We start from the raw sequence: 27,551 nt of genomic DNA on the forward strand, positions 1-27,551 counted from the left end.
TTATTAATTGTATTGTAAGGAATTCAAAGAATAAATTGGATCAGTGCCAATTCTTAGCTATAAAAGGTCTTCCAACACGGTGAGCCCGCAGCCAGTCAGAGTGGAGCGCGTCTCCGTGGCAGTGGACTGTCCGTGTGGCTCTGTGTTTTCTGGATGAAATTTACCTATACATTATGACGTTTAGCTATATTATTGCTGGTATTGTTAAACCTGTAAAGTGGTAACGTTAGACTAATTAGAAAGATTTTTTTTTAGTCCAAGAGCATCGGAAACCACAGAGGTAAGTCATCTTATATTTACCTGCGTCGTAAGAAAACGCACATGCTACAGTAGCCACTTGGCTTTCTTTTCTTACCCACATTATGTCGACTAAACTGGGCTCTATTACACCGAGACCCATGCTTTTCCAGTGACGATAGGTTCATGATACCAAAATAACGACTGAGTTAGCTTGAACTTTTTCAACATAAGCTTTCCAGCAGGGCTCTGTTGAACCTGTCAACTCCATTTTCTTTAAACAAAAAAAATAAAGAGCGAAAATAATGACACAAAGTAGTCAAGCCTAAGCAAGCATGCATTCTGCTGTGTATTTTCACGCCGGTTATTTGTTTATTCATTTATCTCTTTTTTTAAATGGTGGAGTTAAAGTGAGTGCAAAACATATAGTTATATAGCTTTGTCTATATCTCACACTTAAATAACAGAACGATATTATTACTACCCTTTTAAGCTGTAACTTTATAGGAATATTAGAGTGTAGCAGTGGTGCAGTCTAATGTATTGTAGTGGGTATACTGTACTGTATCTTGGCCAGAATCTGCCTTTTTGGGGGGGGGGGGTGTATATATCATAGTGGGGGTCTGGGTGTCCTCCCCCAGGGAAGTTTTGATCTTCAACGACTTCATTTCCTGTATTCGGATACACTTTTATGCACAAAATTACGTTGGAAATACCTTTATTTATCCTATATGAAGAAGAAAAACACAGATGACAATTCAAAATGTGTCAAAAATATAATGGAAAGTATGTTGTTGCGTGTCATTGGGCATTTTTAAGTGCATTAAGTGCACTCGTTGTTTGCGCTTGTTGTTAAACATTGTTAAACATTTTATTTTGAAACAAAATAATCAGCAAAGACAAAACAGCAGGGCTGGACATATGACCTAAAATCGAAATCACAATTAATTGAACATTTTACCTTGATTAAGAATTTTTTAGCCTTAATAGTTCACTGACAAGGTTTGTACTGTGGATATGTCCAACTATTAAAAGGGAGAGTGCAAGTGCATATTTTATCTTTGTGATGCACACAGAGGATTTTATTTATGTTTTTTTTTTATATTTTAAACAACTGAAATCAAAGCACACATTGCTTGAAAGTCATTTTAGTTTTAATGTAAAAAGCATGTTTCCTAAAAAAAAGTAGAGAATATTTATTCTCTTGTTTGTTGTTTGTTAAGTTATTTAACTTAAATTCTTTGCAAATTAAAATATATTATTACACATTACACTACTTCTGCCTTCAAGGAGAGGACAATGATATTTAAATGGCCACTTGTCAAGAAAACGTAAACAGGAAGCTTCAAGCATTGGAACAAACTCCTAATGTAGCTTTTTTGGGGAGTGCAATGTTGAATTTGAATTTCATCGATTTAAATTCAGATTGGTATTTTAAAAAAAATTATGAGAGAGAGGAACAGTAGTACGAGGCAGGGATGCATGTTACATATTCACTAAAAACACATTTCCATTCAAATTAACACTTGGAGACCGAATCCTGAAACATATCCGAAAAACCTATTTTTAGGTCGAAAAAGGATCACTTGAAGTTGTTTTTCCGCATATCATCTCCTCTTTAATACATCTTAGTGGTTATATGGAAGCATATTACAATACAGTGCTGACAGGAGGTTATCAGGCTTCTCTGTGAAGTGGCAGGAAAGGAAAATGGGTTCTATTATGAGCCTGTTGGTTTGAGACGGGAGCTTGTTTTAGAAAGGAAATATGTGTCAGTGGAGGTGTAAATGCACCGTTCAATTTAGGATTAATAGATAGCCCTGACCTCATCAAAAGGTGGCCCTTGAAAAAAAGCTAGTGACAATGCCTTTGTTCAGCAAAGGGAAAGCAAGTAGAACCCATAGATAGGGGTGGGGTAAAAAATCAATACAGCATAGTATCGCTACTGTATCGATACACAGACGCCAAGTATCGATCTTTTACTATATATGTGTTGGTCAGTTTGTCTGTTTGACAATCCCATTTTGCAGCAATAAAATTGAAGTGAGATGAACAAACAGAGAAATTTATCTTTTGAGATAAAACAGATGTTGACAAAGTTTCCTTTTGGGGACATCATTTGAAATTGGAAAAAATTTCACGTTGGAAAAAAAGGTAATAAATTGCAATATATTGCAGAATTTTGCAATATGTTTAAAATCGCAATAATAACAAATGATAAGTATCGGGATGATATCGTATCGTGAGGCCCCTGTTGATTCCCACCCGTAGTAGCAGCATGACTTCCCTCCACCTTAACGCTTGTTGACAAGTTAGCCAGCCTCGCCTAATTTGCAAACCGAGATCCATTGTGGTCGGAATTACAATAATGGATGCTTATTACAGTCACAGTGAAACGAGAGTAAAGGCCTTTTGGCGATTGATCGCACGTCAATATATTTTTCCATTGTTTTTGTCACGAGTACTTTATTGTTAGCTTTTCCTGCTTCGGGGGGAGACAGGGCTGGAGTCTAGGCCGGAGCTAACCCTCGTCACTCCATTCGGCAGCTGGGGAAACAAGCCAGGATACCTCCGGTAGTTTTGAGGAGCTGCAGCATATATTTGTGATCAAACTGCAGCCTCTAGCTGCTGTACAGTCACTTGATATCTTCACCGCTTAACGGTAACTCTCCTTTGCTCTGACCGCTCTCTCTCGTCCGCTCACACTGCATATCCGTCACTTTCTCTCTCTCTTCAGCAGCATCCCCAGACTGAACTCAAACTGTCCCTTCGACATTGAGCTGGCGCGAATATCCGAAACTTTTATTGAAAACTGTTGCAAATTCACATCGCTGCCGGTGTGAATAGTTTTGATGCGAAATATTCGCAGGCGATTATTTCGCATTTTCGCGTCGCTTATTCGTCACGCCCCCAGTGTGTAACGGCCTTCAGAGCGTCTTTATGAAATCTGCCACTTTTGATGTGGATGTCCAGTCAGTACTGATGGTAGACTGGTGTTGTTTTCGTCAACGAAAATTATCACTAAATATCGTCGTCAACGAAACTTCGTGACGAAAACGAGACGAGACGCAACGTAAATGCGGGTCATGTGACAATGACTATAATTAAATGTATAATGCAATATTGTTGACGAATAAAAACGAGACTAAATGTGGTTTCCAAAATAAAAAGCATGCTAAAATGTCTCTTCATTTTCGTTGACCAAAACGAGACAAGACATAATGTTATAACGTTATTTCGCCTTGTTTAGTCTCGTTATTATTATTATTTTGCAGTATTTCTGTCCCCTGTGTCTTCAGGGGCTGCATCAAGTCGCACTCGGGTCGCACTGCGCAGACGCTGGCGACGTTACTTCCTCAAGCCCTGTCGCAGCATTATTTAATTTAGAAGATGCAGTGTTGAGTTAGAGAGTGAGACGAGCGTAAACGACAATTCAATCAGGAGAGACTTCGTTGCAGATATGCAAATGTTTATTTGTACGTTACGAGTGCAAAGTAAGAAGGTACATAAACTTTGGAGATTAGACTCCATCGTAAAAAGGTATATATATATATTTTAGAGGTTTAGCAAAACCCAAACATATCCCCTGATGGAGCCTAGACACTGGTGGTGGCGACTAAAAACCCGAAGACCGGACGAAAAAGCCAAAAGGGAGCCGTCAGCCGGAAGAAGACCGAGAAAACCGTGGTCGAAGATGCCTGGCGGTGGAAGGGGAGGAGGCGGGTCGCACTCTTATCTGAAAAGACAACTGACAGAAGCAGGGGAGAGAACAGATTTAAAACATGGTTGTCATGCTGTGATTGGCTTGAACATACGTGCCCAATTCTGATTGGTTTCCATGAACGTAATTCCCACAAACCAGCTGATCAGTTTAAGAGTGTTAACGTTAATGAAGTCTCCCTGACAGAATTTACGCTGAGCTACATTAAACAAAATGAAGTCTGACAGAGAAAGCTGGGACCGTGGCCGGCCAGCTGGAGTTCGTCTTTGAGAGAAAGAGAATAAACGGCATTTGGAAAATCTTTCATTACGTAGAAGTAGAAAAGAAAACGGAATGTGTTCTGGAAAAAGATGGGGAGAAATGCGGCCACAAAACACTATTGGGAATTTAGCTTATTCACCGTAACCCCCAGAGTAAGACAAGTCGATACATACCCTTCTCATCTCCGTGCATGCTGTAACGCTGTCTGACGGCTCCAGCCTTAGCTTAGCCTAGCACAGATCCTGCAGGTAACTGGTTCCAACTAGCCTACTGCTCCGAATTGTGACAAAAGTGACAAAATAACGCCAACATGTTCCTATTCACATGTTGTGATTTGTAGAGACACAGCGTGTGCAAAAAACAACTAGGGCTGTCAAAATTAACGCGTTCATTTTTGCGTTCATTTTTTTATATTTAACTCGTTAAAAAAAATTAACGATATTAACGCAGCTGTGTTTGTTTACTTCATGTGGCGGCTGAGAAACGTAATACGTCTACATAACAGCAGGCGGCGCTACTCTGTATTGTTGCCCAAGTAATGAAAACTGGCAGCTGATTGGACCAACGCGTCACATGGGTTTGTTTTCTCCGGATATTGAGAGCCAGACTGTCATGGCGGCCGTTCAGAATACGATCTCATATTGTACTAAAATAGTTCACTGAAACATGTTTCTGAAAACATTTTAAGCGAGAAATAGGCCTTGCAGTTGCTGAATCTGTCTTTATTTCAGCTCAACAAAGGTCAGTTTAGAAGATTTTCTTCAGATTTTGAGACTAGTCACCTCATTCCGCTCGCCATTTCCGGGTGAGTCCCGACTGCCCTGCCGCCGACTAAACATAGACTCGTTGGAGATGAACTGCGCCTCGCCTGTAAAGTAGACGCAGACGACAGCAGCCGGGCGGTGACAAAAATCTGCTCTCAAGTCAGACAGTTTCTAGCCGTTTCCAGCAGCCTTCAGCAGGACTAAGCCAAATTGTTGCTGCTGTTGTTCTGAAAGATATTAAACATTCTGAACTTAGCAGAACCTTTCCTTGTTTGTTTTTTCTTCATATTTGCAAATTTAAGTGATTTAGCATTTAAATATCCATTATTACAAGATTCAGTCCCAATTTAAAAGCGATTAATCACATTAATTACAGAAATTGTGCAATTAATTAGTTAATTTATTTTAATCGATTGACAGCTAAAACAACGAGACACAGCCATCTTCTAACTGTAAACAAACCGGGAACTATATTCTCAGACAGGCTTGCATATCACTCCGCCCAAGTACTATATTCTTCCGCCTGAGAATATAGTTCCTGGTTTGTTTACGGATAGAAGATGGCTGTGTCTCATGTTACGTTGTTTTTTGTACACGCTGTGACTCTACAAATCACAACATGTAATAGGAACATGTTGGCGTTATTTTGTCACTTATTCGGAGCAGTAGGATTACAGGAACCATTCACCTGCCTGTTCTGTTATGGGCTGATGCCGCTGGAGCCGTCAGACAGCTTTACAGCAAGCAAGGAGATGAGAAGGGTATGTATGGAATTATCTAACTCTGGGGGTTACGGTGAATAAGCTAAATTCCCAATAAGTCGGCGTGTTCCTTTAAGAGACCTCTCAAGCCATTCCATAATGAAATTGTGGTAAGTCAAGACATTAACGTAACGTTAGAAAGCTCATGCCAACTCATGAGGCTGTGTGTGTGTGGGTGTGTGTGCGTGCGTGTTTGTTTGAGAGAGTGTGTGGGTTCTTGGCCAACATTTTGGTTTTGTCTATACCAGGGATCTTCAACAGGGGGTCCGGGACCCCTAGGGGGTCGTCAGAGTCACTGCAGGGGGGCCTCCAAATTATTGTTAATTTTTGAAAGTTTTTTCAAAATGTAAACATCTTAACATGATTCCAACATATAATTAGCAAATATAAATCCCCACTGATGATAGGCTTACTGGCCAATAATGTAGTCACTAAGGTAGCCATCCACAGATACAGTTCATCCCAGAGGATTGACTGTTCCACATGTGTGTTTAACATTAAAACATGATTTATAAAATCATGCCAACAATTTTAAGGCTATTTGAATAGCTTAGTATTCTATGCAAGAACAGGTATCTATAAATGCTTTAGGCAGCCCTAAAAGTTATTGTAGGACCAGATTAATATGCAACTTCATTTTATACAATATATGTAGTAACATATATATGTAGTTCCCCAGTCTCATACAAAGAGGGGAACCTGGGAACATAGGACTCTGGGAACATAGGACCCGGGGAACATAGACACGCTCCTGCCCAGACTAGCTAGCCAGCTGGTGGGTCAAGTTTTCAAATGAATGTACGTATGTGTCAAATGTACATCAGAGTAATGCCAAGGAAAAGGTGGAGAAGATGAGCTCGAGCTAGCAAGACCGTCTCTGGGGTCATCTCATGACTACGAGTTGCTCATCAGGATAGGAAATCAACTCAGCAGTCTCCTGCTGACTCTGCTAGCCTGGCTGCTCGAGGTTTTCAAAAGTAAACATCAAAAAAGTAAAAGGAGGTGGAGGTGAAGATAGCCATGACCTATGGCTACTATCCCGACTACGTGGACAAACAAGACTATCTCTGCGTAGATCTCCATGACTCCCCGCCTGTGGTGGTTTCCAGCGGGATGTCGGAGCTGTGGTGTTATTACATGTCATTTCTACATGTTCTTTTGTTTGGACTTGGTTGGATCCTGGATGATTGACTAGGTGACTCTTTTTTTGTTTGTCGATCTGACGGCCTCGTTCTGTTTTATAAAGAATCAATTTGAAGAAGATGATTGGATGGGATCATATTTAATTGGAATGTAACTTATCTGATTTCATGTGACGAATACAAATTGATCGACTGAGCAAGCTGTGTGTGCAAGCGAGCTGCGGGGCCAACCTATTAATAATATTAATATTATTATTAGCATTTGTCACCGCGTTGGCTGGGCAGTTCTTTTCCCAGCAACAGCCACAGGGGAAAATATCAATTTGCATTGCAGTTCTAGCTTTTAGTTTATTTTGTTTAGATGCATTGTAAGCATGACATTGCAATGATCATACTTTATTAATCATGCGATTAAAAATAATGAGAAAAATGGGGCTATGGCTGCCACTGTGTTGAAGACACTTGTGTTACTTTCTTCTAGAAAACACACAGCAGGTCCTGACAGCAGGTTAGCTAACAACCTTGTGTAAATTAAATATCTTTATGCATGTATCCATTGATTGTAAAGTATGTCTCACTCAGAGAAGGTCGAGTTCTTTCTATTTAGTCCATTGAAACAGTTATTTTTAAAGTAATGGCTGACTTTGAATAGTTCCGTACCTTGCAGGCGCCAATTCATTTCTAGTTCAGCGCTCTGGAGCCGGGCCTGCTGGCGGCGCTCATCAGGAGGGAGGGGCCAGTCCTGTGCTCCGAGTAGCTGCAGTGTCTCTCGCAGTGTATGCTATTCGTACCCTGGTGCAATTAGAAGTGAATGCTATTCGTACCCACATGCACACAGCAATGTGTTCTATTAATTACAATTAATTTTACAGCAACATTTTGAATTGTTACAGCTCTACCGCAACTGCAACTGCCCTAACAACCGCCTAACTTTGAGGGTGTTTCCAAAAAAACCAAAGCGTTTTTAAAAGAAACCCCTGCTGCTCTGCAGTTACTGCCAGAAATTCAGCATGTTGAACTCTGTCCAGAAGAGCAAAATGTGTATGCGTTCACGTGTGGCAACTGCTTCATAACCCTACTGCCATGATCAGAACCGCTTCCTATCTGTCGCCTCCCCCCATTAAAATGACTGGAGGCGGCAAGTTACCGTGCAGTGATGTGAATTTCCCTTTAATACAAAACTCACATTCCATATGGACAAGAGTTTTTGTTTTCTATAACCATTCTTCCTCCTCCATAATGGAAGAGGTCACTCTAGTACAAGTCAGGGGCAGTAGCGGTTTTTGGCACGGGCAAACCGGACAGCCGCCCGGGGCGGCATATTTTCATGAGACTCGCTGCAGCCCGTGGGAAGACGGATGTTAAGCCCCGCCTTCCTGCGGGCTGCAGCGTGACGTAGCCTACTTGTGCACAGAAGCCGTGTGAGAAAGGAAAAGGGGAGCGGGGGACAGTTCACCTCTGGGTCTCGCAAATGTAACGGTCAGGACAAGGTGGACGACGGGGGACTACGAGTCTCCTTGAGCTCATCATTTTTATGCATGATAAGGATCTATCGGAGATCAGATCTACTCCAACATTTGGACTGCTCTGAGGACTTGCACTTACTCTTCCAATCACTGTGACTCAAGCAGAGATGAGCTTTTCAAAACTAAAGTTGATTAAGTCATACCTGAGGTCAACCATGTCCCAGGAATGGCTCACTGGCCTTGCCGTCATCAATATCAATCACTCAATAGGGGAGCAGATTTCATACGATAACATCATCTTGATGATTTTGCTCGAAGGGGGTCTCGCCCTGGGTGTAATTCAATGTAGAACCGCCACTGGTCAGGGGACAAAATGCACAGACCCAATTGTGTGGAAAACTGCAGTAATATGAGACTCCAGTATACAGGTACCTATTTGTTTCTTTCTTCAGCTGTATTTCCACTATTCCCAGGGCCTTCTTTATTGCCATTTTGCATCCATCTTGAATGGACTAGAATAGAACTGACGTCAATTGATGTTCATGTGAATGCCCACATCAGCATGCGTTGCTAAGTTACAGTGTTACTACTGCTGTCATGCTAATTTGTTGTTATTAATAAATCTGTGATCGATCTTGTGGTCTGTTGACAAGGCCCTGAACGTCTTGTTTGTCCATATGGACATTTCATTTTTTTTTTTTTTTTTCTTTGTGCTATGCAGTGCTGTCTTTTCATTTCTGTATCACAATGACATGGTCTGTAAACTAATTACAGTACAGACAGTAAAAAGCGTAAATGTGAATCATGTCCAGTCTCTTGCAATCAAACTCCCACATACACTGAGGTGTAACCTACAATTTACAATAGTTGTCATCAAAACTTTAGCCATAGTTTACATCAGAACATCCCTCCGGAGTATTATATTGATGAGTTATATTGATAACATGACTAAGGAATTTGACTGTCTTATCCGTACACAATGACACAAGGACTTGTCATTCTGATGGCACTGACATATTCATTGACACATATTTACTTTTGAGAGATGAACTAAGGATTTTGAGCAAGAGACTGGCTTTTGCAGGTAATCCATGGTGTTTTGCTATTTGTACGAATTGTTTTGAGAAATGCACTTACTGTTTTGCAAATGTCGCGGATGATTTGAGAAATGTACCAAAGCTACTGAGAAAAACTGTAATCTTAATTACTTACATTTGACTTGACATAGTCGCACCTCCTTAGCCTGGCTTGGCCAATGTGTAATGCATAAAGAAAGCATGCACTGACTACAGTGTACACGGTGATAACTGAGACCTGGCTGCATGATAACATCCCTGACCTAACCATGGAGCTAGCAGGCTGCTCCCTCTACCGTGCAGACCGCACAGCTGACTCTGGTAAGTCAAGAGGAGGAGGCGTGTGTGCATACATCCACAACAGTTGGTGCACAGACACGATTGCCATTGAGAGACATTGCTGCCCGGATTTGGAGTTCCTGATGCTGAAATGCAGGCCTTTCTATCTGCCTAGGGAATTTTCATCTGTTTTATCACTTCTGTCTATGTGCACCCCAGAGCTAATGCTAAAACAGCCATGGGTAAGCTACATGATGCCATATGCAAGCAGTAAAACAGACACCCGGAGAGCATATTTATAGTGGCAGGGGATTTCAACCACACTAACCTGAAGACAGTTCTGCCCAAATTTTACAAGAATGTGAACATTAAAACAAGGAATAACAAAACACTGGACCAGGTGTATACAAATGTTCCTGGAGCCTATAAGGCCTCATCTTGGACAGTCTGACCATCTATCCCTGCTCCTGACACCAGCCTACAAGCCCATCATCAGCAGGATCCAACTTCAGGTAAAGACAGTGCAGATGTGGACTGCAGAAGCCTCCTCAGCCCTGCAGGACTGCTTTGATGACACCAGGTGGGAGCTCTATGAACATACAGACATTGAGCACCATACCTCCACAGTCCTCTCCTACATCAACTTCTGCACGGACATTGTAACAACAAAGAAGCAAATTACAGTGCTCCCCAACCATAAGCCCTGGTTTAACAACAGGGTCAGGGAGCTGCTCAGAGCCCGGGACACAGCGCTGAGATCAGGGGACAGGAAGGAGTATAGGAGGGCGAGGGCCAACCTACACAGAGGCATCACATCTGCAAAGCGGAAGTACAAAAAACGCATTGAGGACAACTTCAATGACAACAACCCCCGTGCAATGTGGCAGGGTGTAAAGAACATTACTGGCTACAAACAGAGCAATAGTAACCCCACCTAAACTGACTCCTCTCTCCCAGCTAAACACCTTCTTCGCCCACTTTGAAGACTCCAGCTCCAGTTCCACCAGGGGACCGGACCCACATACAAGCACCACCTCTCCAGAGAGCGATCAGCCACTCACTCTTCTGACCTACCAGGTAAAGACAGCACTACACAACATCAACTGCAATAAAGCAACAGGGCCTGATGGAGTTCCAGGACGAGTGCTGAAGGAATGCGCTGAACAGCTCGCTTCAGTATTCACACGCATTTTCAACCTGTCACTACAGCAAGCCATAGTCCCCACCTGTCTGAAAACGGCCACCATAATCCCTGTACCACAACCTCAGCCATCACAAGCCTGAATGATTACTGGCCGGTGGCTCTCACGCCAGTGATCATGAAATGTTTTGAGAGACTGGTACTGTCCCACATCAAGGCCTGCATCCCTTCTGACCTCAATCAACACCAATTTGCATACAGGACCAACAGATCCACTGATGACGCCATCTCCATAGCACTGCACACAGCCCTCACACACCTGGAAACCCCCAACAGCTATGTTAGGATGCTATTTATTGACCACTGCTCTGCATTCAACTCCATCAACCCAGACAAATTGATCAACAAACTACAAACACTGGGTCTGGGAGACCTTCTCTGCCAGTGGGGGGAAGACATGCAGGAAATCATCCCAGATCGGACTCAAACCGTGGACCTTCTGCGTCGAGGCATAAAACTCTGTATATGTGCCCCCGCTTTACCGACTGAGCTATCATGGCCAGTGACAAGCCCTGTCTGTCCTCACAGGGAAAGCCACAGCCAAGAGAACCACAGACAGGAGGGAAGGAGGGAAGCCAGGATTTTTCACCGACCTGAACAACTTGTATTGTCGGTTTGACACTCAAGACTTCAGTGCAACAACAGAGATTAGAAGTTTGTTTTTTGAAATATTGAGTAACTGCTGCAATAACATCATGCTTGACCTTTCCTCCGGAGTTTGACATTTCTAAAATCTCAAGGGAGAGCTGAAATTAGCCTACCTCAGCTTCATGCCTTTAGGTGGACACATGTGGGAGCTAACACTTTCAATATTAACAAGCACAGTACATAAATACAAAATAGATAGCGGAGAGAGCGAAAGAGGAGAACAATGCCTGATATTAGAGGCTACCAGTAATGCAGTTGCAGTCACATGACATGTATTCCATCTTGTGACTTTACTTTATTTAATTTATTTTTTTTAAGATTATTTTTGGGGGCATTTTCGGCCTTTATTTTGACAGGACAGCTGAAGACATGAAAGGGGAGAGAAAGTGGGGGGAATGGAATGCAGCAAAGGGCCACAGGTCGGAGCCAAACCCTGGCCCGCTGCGTCGAGGAGTAAACCTCTATATACAGTCAAGCCCGAAATTATTCATACCCCTGGCAAATTCTGACTTAAAGTTACTTTTATTCAACCAGCAAGTCTTTTTTTTCACCGGAAATGACACAGGCTTCTCCCAAAAGATAATAAGACAATGTAGAGGCATCATTGTGGAAAAAAAATATTACTCATCTTTTATTTACATTTGAACAAAAAGTGGCATGTCCAAATTATTCATACCCTTCTCAATAATCAATAGAAAAACATTTATTGGCTATTATAGCAATCAAATGCTTCCTATAATTGCTGACCAGCTTTTTGCATGTCTCCACTGGTATTTTTGCCCATTCATCTTTAGCGATGAGCTCCAACACTTTCAGGTTGGAGGGTCTCCTTGCCATCACCCTGATCTTTAGCTCCCTCCACAGATTCTCAATTGGATTTAAGTCAGGACTCTGGCTGGGCCACTGCAAAACGTTAATGTTTTTGTCTGCTAACCATTTCTTCACCACTTTTGCTGTGTGTTTTGGGTCGTTGGCGTGCTGAAATGTCCACTGGTGCCCAAGGCCAAGTTTCTCTGCTGACTGCCTGATGTTGTTGTTGAGAATTTTGATGTATTGCTCCTTTTTCATGGTGCCGTTTACTGTGATTATGTTCCCTGGTCCACCGGCTGAACACCCCCAAAACATTAGGTTCCCACCACCATGTTTGACAGTGGGGATGGTGTTCTTAGGGTTGAAGGCTTCTCCTTTTTTACGCCAAATGAAGGCTACATCATTGTGGCCAAACAATAACATTTTTGTTTCATCTGACCATAAAAGAGAAGACCAGAAGTCTTCTTCTTTGTCCAGATGAGAATTTGCAAAGGCCAAGCAGGCTTTTGTGTGCCTTATCTGGAGAAGTGGTGTCCTCTTTGGTCTGCGTCCATGGAAACCAGCGGTGTGTAGTATCTGTTGGACTGTCTGCCTTGAGATGTTGCCACCAGCAGAGTCCAGATTCTTCAGGATGGCCTTGGTGGTGATCCTTGGATTCTTTTTTACCTCTCTCACTATCCTCCTGGCCAGCACAGGTGTCACTTTTGGCTTCCGACCACGTCCTATGAGATTTTTCACAGTGCGGAACGTCTTGTATTTTTTAATAATACTTTGCACTGTAGCCACTGAAACTTCAAAACATTTAGATATGGTCTTATAGCCCTTTCCTGACTTATGAGCAGCCACAATGCGCAGTCGCAGGTCCTCACTGAGCTCCTTTGTCTTAGCAAATGTAAATAAAAGATGAGTCATATTTTTTTCCTCAATGATGCCTCTTGTACATCGTCTTATTATCTTTTGGGAGAAGCCTGTGTCATTTCCGATAAAAAAAGACTTGCTGGTTGAATAAAAGTAACTTTAAGTTAGATTTTGCCAGGGGTATGAATAATTTCAGGCTTGACTGTATGTGCGCCCACTCCACCAACTGAGCTATCTGGGCGTCCGTGACTTTACTTTTATGACTAGAAACCGAAAACCACTTTGCAAAGTGCAATGATAGACTCAGTGATGCTGTATCAGTCCTGTTCACAAAGTTTATAGGTAATGGTATCTGTGTGGTGTAGTCATGGTAACGGTGTTAAACATTGATGTAAAGTGGAATCTGTTTACAGTTCACAGTTCACTTAAAAAAAAGAGAAGATAAACCTCTATGGGGGATATAGAGACAGGAGTTATGTAATGTAAGAGGGGGGCTAAACCATCAGTAAGCGTGTGCATTACTCCCATTGTTGGGAGGCACTCAAGAATGGGACTAATGCACACTCTCTTTTTTGACCCTGTCAAAGCTCTTGCTGCTGCATTTTGAACTAGAACAAGACTGGGTGATACCAAAAATACAACGAGTTGCAATAGCCAAGGCAGGACGATATGAAAGCATTGGGTGACTTTTCTACAGAGAATTCATTAGTATTCATCCAAGAGGTCCTTTGGAATTTAAAATGAGATCTGTAATTTATCCCAGTTCAACCTCTAGTCTGACATTCTTCGTGCTCTCCTATTTTCTTTAATAATTACTGTTATTAAGCCACGGTAAGCAGGCGTACTTCTTTTTTTAGTTTCGACCGGCGCAACAGAGTCAAGGGTGGCCAAAACGGTATCAAGGAATTGTGAGACAAGTTCTCAAATGAGATGAATGTCGGGAGCCTCTCTGTAGGCTTGTGCAAACCAAGTGGCAGATGGGGCTCTAATTAAGGACCAAATGTACTGATGAAATTAGATTCCCCATCTTGTCTGAATCTAACACATAATTCACCAAGGAGCATGTATAAAAGTGTTATTTTAATTTTATTCAGGTATTCACCCCTCTTCTCACCAGACACCAGTGTGTTTCTCATTAACGTTAAATCGACAGAAAGGAAAAGTCTGTTGAGAGCGATATTCTCTCCACAAACACCACTTCGACACAACGCAGCGCTTTCTGCAGTTACTGTGGTGTCTCCCGTGCTGCAGTACCACTCTCTGCCAAAACACAAATATCACTAAGACCAACGGGGGGCAGAAGCCTGAATACTGAATTAGATTTAGAATCAGGTTTATTGGGCAGCCTCTAGCTCACACAGTAAGAGCGCTCGCCCCATGTCGGCTGAGTCCTGCAGCGGTGCAGGTTCGAATCCAACGTGCTGTTCTTTGCTGCGTGTCGTCCCCCGTCTCTCTGCCCCTTTCATGCCTATCCACTGTCTCGATGTAATAAAGGGAAAAGCCCCAAAAAAAAGAATCACGTTTATTGTCGAAGTAAGTTATATTTACAAGGAATTTGCCCCGGTGGTTGGTGCTTTCATAAAGACAACATATTAAACATTAATATGAAATAAACAATAAATACAGAAACAAATATATACAAAATAGCTGTTTAACATAAGAAAAAGAAGGCTGAATGGATTTAGTGCGGAATGTGCAAAAAAGATAACTTGCGTTGTGTGGGGCCAGGCTTGTATGCAGGGTCAAAATGTTTGCGGGTGCGGGATTAAGAAAACAGTCCAGCGCAGGTCCCTCTATTGGGAGGGACAATTAAGTGAGATTATACTTTTCTTTGTTTGGGAGAGGAGAGGGAGACACAGCTTGCGAAGATCTGCACTCTGCACTTTTCTAGTTCACATAATAAAATAGTTAAAAAATGTTTTGTTTGAAATGTCAAGCGATCAGGTGATATTTTTGATTGCAAACTGAATTCTAAATTATCTTCTCCTTGGATTTCCTCTGCAGTGTTGGCTCATCCAAGAGATGGAGATACTGACCAAGATGGGCGAGGAAGGGATGGAGTTGGAGGGATCAGCCACCACAGCAGCGGTTGTAAACACCAGCCTAGATGGTGCTTCAAACATCACCAACATTACCTTTTACCCCTACTATCAGCACTCTCTGTATGTGGCTGCCAGCTACATCCTGGCCTACTTCTTCATCTTCCTGCTGTGTATGGTGGGGAACATCCTGGTTTGCCTGATCGTACTGGCAAACCGTCGTATGCGCACAGTCACCAACCTCTTCATCCTTAACCTGGCTATAAGTGACCTACTGGTGGGCATCTTCTGCATCCCTACAACCCTGGTGGACCTCCTCATCACAGGTAACACCCTGTCACAAGTCCTCACCTCTGCTATAGCTCCTCATTGTCACGAGTGTGTTGCAGAAAACACAACTTGTAGAGTCGTTTTGAAGACACTTTACCAGAGGCCCGTTCCAGAAAGCAGGTTTAGTGAAAACTCTGAGTTGGTTAATCCTGAGATGAGGGAAACTCTGGGTTTTCCGTTCCAGAAAGAGAGGTAACTTAACCTCAGAGTCAGTTACTATGGTAACTGAGTCTGTGAACCTAACCTGGTTGGGAGCAGGTTTTCTTCAAGAAACCTCAGTGGGAGGAGACTGAGAGAAACTGAGAAAAAAAACTCTCTGAGAGGGAGGAGAAACTCATTTCCTCATTCATTCATTCAGTCTGTATCAGGTGCATTTTAATGCAGTTTGTTATCTGCATGAATAAAAAAAAAGTATTGGTTTATGTTAGGCAGACTATAAAACGTTTTTTTTCTCAAACATGTCACGTCCATGTCGACGATCCCGTTGATTAAAAAGCTGTATTAATTCACAGAGAGTTTACGTCGGTATTGAGTCCCGACTATAGATGTATTTTCATTTCCACATTACCGATTTGAGAGGTATTTTTTTATCACAGTCCATTAGATATGTAGATAGCCTACCTTATCTGTCCTCATATCAATATCATCAGCCATCGACAGGCTTTAACATCCCAGCAGATTCTTTGTGTCGCATTACGTTTTTTGCAAACGGCAGTTTTCTTTATAACAGTGTAGCGGATCATACCGTAATAGTAAAGCCACTGTAGGCCGTCAGAAAAGTGTGACTCGCTCTGAAACGTTTTTTAAACGTGTTGACACAAACCAGTGAGAGCTATTAAAAAGAAATAAATGATTATACATTATAGTTCTGTTAATGATCATGGTGCTGCAGCCTCAGAATGGGATTATTATAGGCTATAGTTTACTTTTTCACCCGCAGGATTTCACCTAAATGAAATTATAGGTGTAAAACAATTCCAGTTTTCACCAGTAATATTATAAGTTAATTGTGATTAAATATGAAATTAATACACTGTTAATGCGTACGCATTGACTCTGGCAGCAATTTTCTCCCACACCAATTCTCTCTCTTTTGCAGCAGCAAAACGAAATGCATGTTCAAAATATGTCAATGGTTAAAACTCGCTGTTTGTGCGCATGAGTATTTCCGCCGACCAGTTTATTTGTGGTTGTTACCATGGTGAAGCGTAGAATCATGGCTCCATTCATACTGCCTTATGTGCACGCGTGTAACCCTGAGTGAACATACTCCGAGTTGATCGAACCAACTCAAATCAGCTGTTCTGGAACCGAAAACTCTGAGTTTACCATCTCAGGGTAAATCACCTCAGACATCAGGGTTAGACTCAGAGTTTGTTAAACCTCCTACCTGGAACGGACCCCTGGGTGAGTGTCAATGTTTGCTGCTACAGTGTTGCAAACAGGTCACACTAAAGAATGGTTGCATGCATGTTAGCCTTGTATAGACAGTTAGTCTAGTCTCGCTTTGCCAGACCTTCCTCCACAGCGCTGCGGAGGAGGGTCTGGCTAGTCCACACAGCATTCCGGGATGGGAGAAAAACCGTGCTCTGGTTTTTGGGCATTTCTGTAAACACATCACGATCGTCTTGGGCGGTGCTAAGCGCCGGACGGAGCCACGGTGCCTCTGCAAAATAGCCTGGGGAAGAAACTTGTTTTGATGGAACGTGTACGTTCAAAAGTAGATTTAGCCGTGCAACAGAAAACTCTGATTGGACAGATAGTCTAGCTAGCTGTCTGGATTTACCCTGCAGAGATCTGAGGAGCAGTTAACCATAGTCCTCAGAAATCCACCAGAGTTTAAAATTCACTGTGAAAAGAGCGTTATCCGGCGAATTTCCAGCAGCCCAGAGCAGTCCCGGAAGTGGAACGTCGTGGATATTGACTAGACTGAGTCTAAACTGTCTCTACAGTTCTCTACAGTTTGGACTCAGTCCTTTGTCACAATAATAGTCCAGTCACCTGCTCTCTTTGTTCTTGTGAGCTCTTCTGCTTTATTAAATAGAGTGACTAACTCCAACCATAATCCTGAGTGAGCTTTGATGTTGGCTGCTCTCATATTCTGAATGTCAGATGTAAGTGTCCTTTGTTGATACAGTACATGTTGCACAACCCATGTGTGATGTGGTTACTATTTTAAATTATGGTTACTAGGGATCAGTGTTGGGGTAACACAGTAATGTAACGCATTACTGTGTTGTGGTTGTGGACATTTCTGTTGCTGTTTTTGTATTTTTATTCTGTATTTCTGTTCCCTGTTGTGTTCTGAATTGTGTTCCTGTTGTCTCTGTTATCCCTTGTGTTGCCTAGTGTTGTGTCAAGTGTCTGTGTTTAGTTGATGTCATGTTTTCTGTCTGCTTTTCCTGCTTCCTGTTTTATTTTTATAGTCTGGTTTTCTGTCTGGCCCTTTCCAGTTTTCCTGCCTTTGTTGATTGTCCTGACCCGCCCTGATGTGTTTCACCTGATGTTACCACCTGTTCCTTGTTTGCTCCCTACCTCATGTATTTAACCTCTGTGAATCCCTTTGTTTCTTGTCAGATCGTTTTGTGGCTATGCCCTTGTGTTTCCTCCCTGTGTTTGTTCCTGCATGTGCCCGTTTGCTCCTGCCTATGTTTTGCCTGTCGGTTTGTTATTTTGTGAGTGTTCCAGTCCTTGTACTGCCGTTTTTTTGTTATATTAAATCTCTGAGTTCCATCATCTCCTGCCTGCCTGCCTCTCTCTGCATTTGGGTCCTCACTCTCCCGCTACACACCACAACATACTGTTGATAACTCAGTAATCACATTACAGTTACCAATGAAAAAATGATCGCGTGATTTGCCTTACTGGTTCTTCAACTATCTGCATAACTGGAGGAGAGAAAAACAAATCAAACATCCCTTTTCGTGCGTGTTTGCTTAAAGCATAACTCTTGCCAAAATGCAACATAGGGTTGTTTCGTGAATGTACCCGAGTCAAACTTTCGTTTAAAAGCATAATTAGGACGGAAATGCCAAATCCCTTTTCGTGCGTGTTTGCTTAACACTCGTCCGAGGAGATGAAACAAATATGGCAGAGCCACCGCTTAACACGTCTTTTGAGGGGTGGAGGTATGCCCATTACTTCAAATGAGTTAGGACAAAAAAATCAAGGATTGTAAAGTGTAAATCGTTATGTCACTCATTGACAATGAGTGACGCTGATTAACCCATTTCAACCCATCGGTCACAATTGTGACCGAAAAAAAAAAAAATATTTATAAGCCTCTAAAAATGTTACTAGGGAATTTCCCAACACTCTTTCAGTAAATATTGAAATAATGGAGTCTTTCAATGAAATGTGTGCAGTGTCAAATGTTTTGAGTAAATTGTCACGTGACCAGAGCTGTTTACTTCCTGGTTGCACCTTGAGAAGAGGATGGCTGCCTCAAAGCTCCCAAATAATAGGTTAGTAAAGTATGTTAAAATAAACATAGGAAAAAGATTTTTTGTACACATGCTCTTTAAGTTGTCTAGTTATGATATATACATTTGTAATTATTCAAATGTGTTTGGTGTGTTTGCAGAATGAGTAAATATGTTAACGGTCACAATAGTGACCGGTGGGATAGAATGTTGTATCTAGATGCAAACATACTTCTATACAAACAAAAGTCTTGTCGTATCTTACCTACATTTTTTCTTTATTTTAGATTTACTTTAAGTGAAGTCCTTGACATGTTGGATCTAGGTGACAGCCCAGACAAGGCATGCAACATTGCAATCATACCTCAAAATGAGAAAGATGCCATTATAAGTGATTGAGATTGTGATGGGTCAGATATGGCCTATGAGGGGGAGATGGGCCATTTGCCAGCCAGGATTTTAAATGCACATGCTGAACTGTTGGAGACAGATGATGACCGGAACAAAACTGAGTATGAGCCCCCCCCCCCCATCCAGCCTTCCCTTACCACGTGTCACCACAGAACATGGAGAGTACAGGGCTTCTATAAGGCGTACCAGGCAACCAGAAGAGCCAATCTCTTCTTCACCAGCGTCTACTGTTGAAGAGCCAAGCTCTTCTAGCCACCAAAGAAATAAGACTGAAGAGCCTCCAACGTCCTCACACCAACTGACTGGCCATTCTGAGAAATCTCCAAGATATCCTAGCCGCCAAAGAAATAAGTCTAAAGACACTCCAAGGTCCTCTGAATGCAAGAATGGCCAGTCTGAGGAACCTTCAAGGTCTTCTAACCGCCAGAGAAGCAAGTCCAATAAAACCTTAAGGTCCTCTAACTGCCAAAATCGTGGGTCTGACGAACCTTCTAGCGGGTCTTCTAGCCACCAGAGGGGCCAGCCAGAAGGGCCATAGGTGTTCAAACGATCAAAGAGGCCGACCACTGTTAGCTTTCCTGAATACAAAGTATACAGCCCAAATGCTGCTGAATATGTCAAACGGGGCTGTCCTGATACAATGGATGTATCCGTCAACGATAAATGAGGATTCTTCTTGATGGTATACTCAAGAGGGTACATTGTAGGGGTGGGAATCACCAGAGGCCTCACGATACCATCCCGATACTTACGTCACGATACAATATTATTGCGATTTAAAACATATTGCAATATTCTGCGATATATTGCAATGTATTACCTTTTTTCCAACTTCAGATTTTTCCCAATTTCAAATGATGTCCCCAAAGGAAAATTTTGTCAACATCTGTTGTATCTAAAAAGATCCATTTCTCTGTTTGTTCATCTCACTTCAGTTTTATTGGTGCAAAATGTGATTGTCAAGCAGACAAACAGACCAACACATATATCATAAAAGATCGATACTTGGCGTCTGTGTATCAATACAGTATTGCCACGAAAAATATCGCGATACTATGCTGTATCGATTTTTTCCCCCACCCCTAGTACATCGTTCCTCAAGTTTTTATGTTCAATGTGAATGAAGTACATGACTGTAATGTACATTTTCTAGTGAATGTTGCACTAAAATGTTATGCCAACATTACAATATTGCACAAGTACAATTTAAAATGTTTTATTTTAGTTAAAAATAAATGTGTCAATACATGTTATGCTACATGTAATGCTGTTGCAAGTTGTATTCAAATGAATACAAAATGTCTCAGTGTTCATACTGTATCAGTGTGGAAAGTCCCAAGTTCTTGATTTAGTAAGTATTTTGTATTCTGTTTCAGTGATTGCTGTCAGAATACCCTTATTTTAATAAAAAAACAATTTGAGCAACGTTTAATTGAGAATACGCATATTATCCCACCGGTCACAATTGTGACCGGTGATAAAACACATTTTTTCATCTACTTTCCTTCATTTTTTTTTTTTTATAATTCTTGATTATTTCAAAGGGTGGCTGATAACACATGATTTGCATATTTGCATGTCTGTGAAAAATTTGGGCTTAAATGGGTTAAAATAGCATGTTGCTGATACCAGCCAAGCAGCCAAGCCTTGATTCTCAACAGCAGGTAAACAAAGCAGAGATAAATGGGGTTAATTGCAGCATACACAGTGGAGGAAATGTTGCCTGTTTTGACAGTGGAATCGCTGTCTTTCTGAAACATCCTGGCCACAATACAGGTTATGAAGAGCGGACGGATGCCAGTACTGTAGCCAGATCTTGTGCTCTCATTGGCTGGAGCTCCCCAGCAGAGTCCTGACAGCTCCAGATATTTAGACTGTTAGATATTTGTAATGCGTCTGCTAGGCAACTTGGAGCCTCTCGTCTCGCAGTTTTGAAAGGTTTACACATTGCACTTGAGCGTGTGCACTCAAAGTGGGGTCCTTCAGAGGGTTTCAGGGGGTCCCCAGCAAAAAGGGGAATCATTGTTTCACTAATTTTAACTTACTGTGTATTCCTTCCACAAGTAACACAATGACAGAATGTATGACTATTTTTGTCATGGGTTTCATACACTTTTTGGTACAAAACATCCTATCAGATGGTAGAACCTGGGACACAATCTTAGGGTTCTTTAGGGTTCCTTGACATGGAAAAAGTTTGGGAACCACTGTGCTAAAAGATGCAAAAATGCTCAGCAGAGTCTGATAATGCTCTGTCGGTTCATCAGTAAGAGGCACTACCCTCATATTACACAAAGGTTTTTGAATTCTTACTAGTCACTCGCTTACTTAGTTACTTGCCACTAGTTTGAGTACTACTCTAATGAGCGTTTGTCATTTTTGTAACAGGTTGGCCCTTTTCCAACATAGTGTGCAAGATGAGCGGCTTGGTGCAGGGAATGTCTGTTTCTGCATCAGTCTTCACCCTGGTGGCCATAGCTGTTGAAAGGTTAGTGTGGGCTGTGGTTTGATACCTTTTCCCCCCCCTTTATAAGTGCAATGGGTCGTAGTACAAAAAGGTGACAAATTAGACAGACAGTAACACAGATGTTTAATTGTTTTTGTTAGTGCGAGTATGGGATTGTATTGTGTGCATGTATGAAAGAGTGTAGTGTAAAAGTGTTGTGGATTTATAGATACATAACTGGTACCATATGAAGGTATGTGAGAGGAGGAGGAGAGATAAATAAATAAGTTGTGATATACACTGTGTTTTGTGAAATAATAATAATAATATAATAATAATAATAATAATAATAATAATTTTAATAATAATGTTTCTCCTTGAATTTACTTTAGTATTTTTAGTACCTTACGGGTGTTGTGGTGTCAGCATTTCAAATACCAGCCAGCAGGCAGGGTTAACACAATGATCATTGCAGCTCTTATAACATAGCTCATATATGCAAGAGACACACACACGAACATTCCGATCATAGCAGATGGGTCTCGGGTGGGTGAAATATCATGAATGAGGAAAATAATACCATTCTCTAAAATGTGAACATAGAGCTGCGTGCATTTATGCACGAAGGTGTGCATTTGAAAACGCCAACAGAAGAAGCTGCTGGCGGAAACAAACCAGCCTCTCCTCTATACCAGTGGTATATCTACATGGCTAATTATTATACATGTCAATGAGATCATCAGATCTTACAGATGATGTCTGCGTTCATCATTCTTTCAAAACTTCATTCAGTATTTTGGTCTCAGAGCCTAAACGTGACTATCATTCCCTGTTGTTTCAGGACTGTGTGTGTGTGTGTGTGTGTGTGTGTGTGTGTGTGTGTGTGTGTGTGTGTGTGTGTGTGTGTGTGTGTGTTTGTGTGTGTGTGTGTGTGTGGCAGGCACTGCCCATAGTACTGAAATAGAGCCTGATAATAGGGACACAGCAGCGGACTGCAGCTCTAGAGAATGTAATAAATATCTTCCTCATTAATGATGTATTATTTCACCCATGCGCTTATAATCACAATGTTAATTTTTTTTGTTATCACAAATGTGTTTATGTCAATACAGTATATCCTACTTTTTTTCTGATTTTAGCATTTCACAATACTGACCAATATTCTTTTGCTTTGACTTCATCTTTCTTGATTAGCCTATGTATCATATATGTTTTGTCCTAGAGAGTTTTCCTACATGTACAATACTTGTTTTGTTTTTCTTACTTTTTGGTTTACATTTTTGATTCTTCTGTCCAATTTCTGTTCAATTTTTTTACGTTTTGTCTGATTGGGATATAATTCAATATATTTTATGACCCTGAATGTCTGTACAAAATTTCAGGCCAATGCATCAAATACTGTAGTTGAGATATTTCAGTCCACCATTGACCCCCCCCAACGCCATACCACTAATTAACCAAACATTTATTACAACGTCCTACATGTTAAGTATTTGCTTGCTTTACATTTAACCTTTTGATTTTTTTGACTACTGGCTGAACAAAATTCGAAATTTTAAAACATGACTAAATAATTTATGTAAAGAATAATTGCAAGATTATTAAGTTATGAGTATTAGGCATCCTTAGTTAAAGCTCTAGCTCTAGTAAATATTCTTCTTTTGATTATGTCTAGCCATATAGCTAATTTGCAGTAATGCTTTTTACTTATCTACTACAGGTTTCGCTGTATAGTGTACCCTCTACAACCCAAGCCGACTGTACTTGTTGCCAAGGCAGCCATCATATTAATCTGGGTGCTAGCAGTGGTGATCATGTGTCCTGCTGCTGTGGCATTGACTGTGGAGGAAGTTCCTTTCCACTACATGGTGTACAATGATGACTTCAACCACACATTCCCCCTGTACACCTGCTACGAAGACTTTGCCAACCCTCAGATGAGAAAGGTTTACACTGCGGTTCTGTTTGCTCTTATCTACCTGGTGCCGCTCACTGTCATCACACTGATGTACGGAAGTATCGGAGGCAAACTGTGTTCTTCTGTGGTTGTAAACATAGAGCCAAAGAGTATAGTTGGGGGTAGAAGGGCTGGTCAGCCAATGATTTCCCAGAAAAAGATCAAGGTGATAAAGATGCTCATCCTGGTGACTTTGCTTTTCATGCTGTCCTGGTTGCCACTGTGGACCCTGATGATGATGGCTGACTACGCAGGCTTTGACAGGGACCAGCTGGACCTTCTGACCAGCTACGTCTTTCCCTTTGCCCACTGGCTAGCTTTCTCCAACTCCAGCGTCAACCCCATCATCTACGGCTACTACAATGAGAACTTTAGGAGGGGCTTCCAGGCTGTGTGCAAGTCCAGGCCCTTCTGTTGCCTCATTCAGTGCCAGCTGTGGAGGAGGGCCAAGTGGGGCAGGAAAGACAGGTCCACGCAAGCACGTTGTGGAGGTGCTGACATCAGAGATGCCGCTAACAATCACAACCATCTTGTCTTGGGGCTGAGAAATCGAGTCCATAACGACAACAATTTGCATGAAATGGCACAGGTGAAAAGGAGTGGAAAGGTGGGGTGTGTGGTGGTCCACCCAGCGAGAAGTCTCTCAGATCGAGCGTTAGAAATGCCAGCAGTACATAAGAAAGACAGTAATGTCGAGGAGTCAGAGAGGGATCGTTCGCTGGCACCTTCAGTGCATCAGGCGTGGGATAACTGAGTGTTCACAATGTTACCCAGAAATGATCCAAACAAAGGCATAGTCTGTTGCATTATGGTCCCAAGAAAGAAACCATTATCACTATCTGATGTTGCATGTGTAATGTGGTTACTGTAAATTATGGTTACTAGGGATCAGTGTTGGGGTAACGCAGTAATGTAACGCATTACTTTTGATAACTCAGTAATCACATTACAGTTACCAATCAAAAAATGATCGCGTGATTTGCCTTACTGGTTCTTCAACTATCTGCATAACTGGAGGAGAGAAAAACAAATCAAACATCCCTTTTCGTGCGTGTTTGCTTAAAGCGTAATTCTTGCCAAAATGCAACCTAGGGTTGTTTCGCGAATGTACCCGAGTCAAACTTTCGTTTAAAAGCACAATTAGGACGGAAACGCCACTTTTAAGATTTACCGTATTCTGGTTTTCGGTCAAATGGCCTTTTGAATGGGAGTACTATTATGTAGCATCAAAACAGCTATTTTTAAAACACTAAGAAGGCTCGACCCAACATGAAACATTGCTGCAAGTATCACCAGGGGCTCTACACATGAACTCAGCATTGAGAACATTGTTTGTGTACACAGAGTTTACTAAAAAGAAAGGTTTTGAACAACTCACGTTAGCAGTTGTTGTTGTTTACGCTATCAGCCATCATGTCAGTCAAAAAGAGTCGATCTCGAATGTGAATGAACGGACTCCATAGGAGAAAATTCTTGTATGACGCTCCTTTTTCAACAACAAGGTCAATATTGTTTTTCACTAACAACAAAACAACGAATTATCCGTGCATTTATATGGAACTAAGCTTTAGGAGCTTTCCATCTTTACTCTCCTCCCTGTTACGTTGCATTCGGAGATCGACTCTTTTTGACTGACAAGATGGCGGATAGCGTAAACAACAACTGCTAAAGTGAGTTGTTCAAAACCTCTTTTTAGTAAACTCTGTGTACACAAACAATGTTGTCAATGCTGAGTTCATGTGTAGAGCCCCTGGAGATACTTGGAGCAAAGTCTCATGTCGTGTCGAGCCTTCTTAGTGTTTTAAAAATAATAATTTTGATGCTATCATAGTAGTGGCCCTAGCTCTCCCATTCAAATGGCCATTTGACCGAAAACGAGAATACGGTAAATCTTAAAAGTGGCGCTTCCGTACTAATTATGCTTTCAAAGTTTGACTCAGGTACATTCATAAAAAGACAAAAAGACCCTAGGTTGCATTTTGGAGAGAGTTACGCTTTAACACTCTTGAAACAAAAATGGCAGAGCCACCGCTTAACACGTCTTTTGAGGGGTGGAGGTATGCCCATTACTTCAAATTAGTTAGGACAAAAACTTGATTGTAAAGTGTAAATTGTACCAAGGTCACAAACACCTCTCCGCCGCCACGAACATAACATCCAATCTAAGGTAGTTGCTAAAGTCCCCCGGACCCTTAGTGACGCTGATGAAAAGAGCACGTTGCCGACACCAGCCAAGCAGCCAAGCCTTGATTTTCAACAGCAGGTAAACAAAGCAGAGATAAATGGGCTTGAGGCAGCATACACAGTGGAGGAAATGTTGCCTGTTTTGACAGTGGAATCGCTGTCTTTCTGAAACATCCTGGCCATAATACAGGCTATGAAGAGCGGACGGCCGCCAGTACCGTAGCCTTGTTTTTGAAAAAATGTTGGGCTGATGTTCCCAACTTTGTTGTCAGCTTTGTGGTATTTAATAGCATAAAAGAGCGATCTTGTGGATGTCCATTTTATAATAAGGGTTTGTGTTGATCTGGGCATATGTGGTTAAACTTTATATTGTTATTTGGCAAGTAAGTTATGGTGTATCTCAGGTGATGTTACGGAGTAATCCAGAAGTTATGTAACTAGTAGTGTAACTAATTCCTTTCTGCAGTGAGTAATTAAGTAAAGTAAAGCATTACTTTAAAAAAGTAACTAGTAATATGTAATCCATTCTTTTTGTTAAGTAACTACCCCAACACTGCTAGGGATGTAACGATGCATCGGGAATCGGTTAAAATCTAAATGTGTAAAGATTACAAGTGGTTGAGAAAAAATGGATAGGGATGCAATTTGTAAAGGGCCTAGGGCGTAATCTACTTTTGATTTCACTTGTTTGACTTCAGATGTCACCACGTCTTCTTATTTTACAGGTGATTGGACAGCTAAGCCATTCCAAAATTAACCCAACAATCAAAAGTTGAAAAAATATGTTGAACATGCATACAATACATACCACCAAGTCAGACTGTATTGCCATGTGCTTTTACAACATCATATTGTAATTTATGTGAGTTGACCTCAGTGTTAAATTTTTTAGAGGTAAACTATTAATCGACACATCTATTGATTGACATCTATTGATGAACCGATTACAATTTTGACAGTGACTTGATCAGTTTGTGTAGGTCAGTTATCCAGTTAAAAAAACAAATAGATGTTGATACTTTTTAAGCTGATCCATCTGGCTAGATCAGTTTGTGTTTGGACCCCAATTTTACTCATCATGCAACATCTATGTAGATATAATCAGGTAAAGTAAAATAAATAAGTTATTTTTTTTACTTGCCAGAAATTGTTAAGTGAGCATAAGATGTTTGAGATTCTTGTTAAACTGTGAATAAGACATCTAACAAGAAAAAAGTATATATCCATAAAACAACCCGATCTCACTCGAAAGCGTACAAATAACACGGGTTTCTACCGTGCAATGTGTACGCGAAAGTGAAATTCTACGTGCATTACATACGCGGAGCGCTCCAATTGAAGTCATGGGGACCGGTGCGTTTTATATGCACGCAGCTCACGTCACCACGTTGTGTGTTATCGCGAGAACAGCATCACACACAAAAACATAGATATTGTTGGGTTTAGAGAAAGAATGCAGGGAAAGGCTTTAATAACACAAGAAAATCACAAAAACACACTAATAAACGGTTGGGTTTAGGGAAGAAACATTGGGAAAG

The 27,551-nt window shown here is 41.4% G+C and overlaps 1 protein-coding gene across 2 annotated transcripts; it reads left to right on the plus strand.

The window, feature by feature from the left end:
- The first annotated feature begins 227 nt into the window (after positions 1-227).
- Positions 228-24,935, plus strand: npffr1l2 (neuropeptide FF receptor 1 like 2). Of its 2 annotated transcripts, none has more exons than XM_039802186.1 (4): positions 228-280; positions 15,229-15,589; positions 21,815-21,914; positions 23,593-24,935. In XM_039802186.1, exons 2-4 carry the CDS (start codon positions 15,247-15,249, stop codon positions 24,581-24,583), a joined length of 1,434 nt encoding a protein of 477 aa, XP_039658120.1. In that variant the 5' UTR covers positions 228-280; positions 15,229-15,246; the 3' UTR covers positions 24,584-24,935. The 2 variants fall into 2 exon arrangements, with proteins under 2 accessions (XP_039658120.1, XP_039658119.1); XM_039802185.1 differs by lacking the exon at positions 228-280 and adding an exon at positions 5,722-5,744.
- The last annotated feature ends 2,616 nt before the right edge of the window (positions 24,936-27,551 follow it).

This window comes from Perca fluviatilis, chromosome 6 (genome assembly GCF_010015445.1).
Source record: "Perca fluviatilis chromosome 6, GENO_Pfluv_1.0, whole genome shotgun sequence".
Taxonomy (NCBI): domain Eukaryota; kingdom Metazoa; phylum Chordata; class Actinopteri; order Perciformes; family Percidae; genus Perca; species Perca fluviatilis.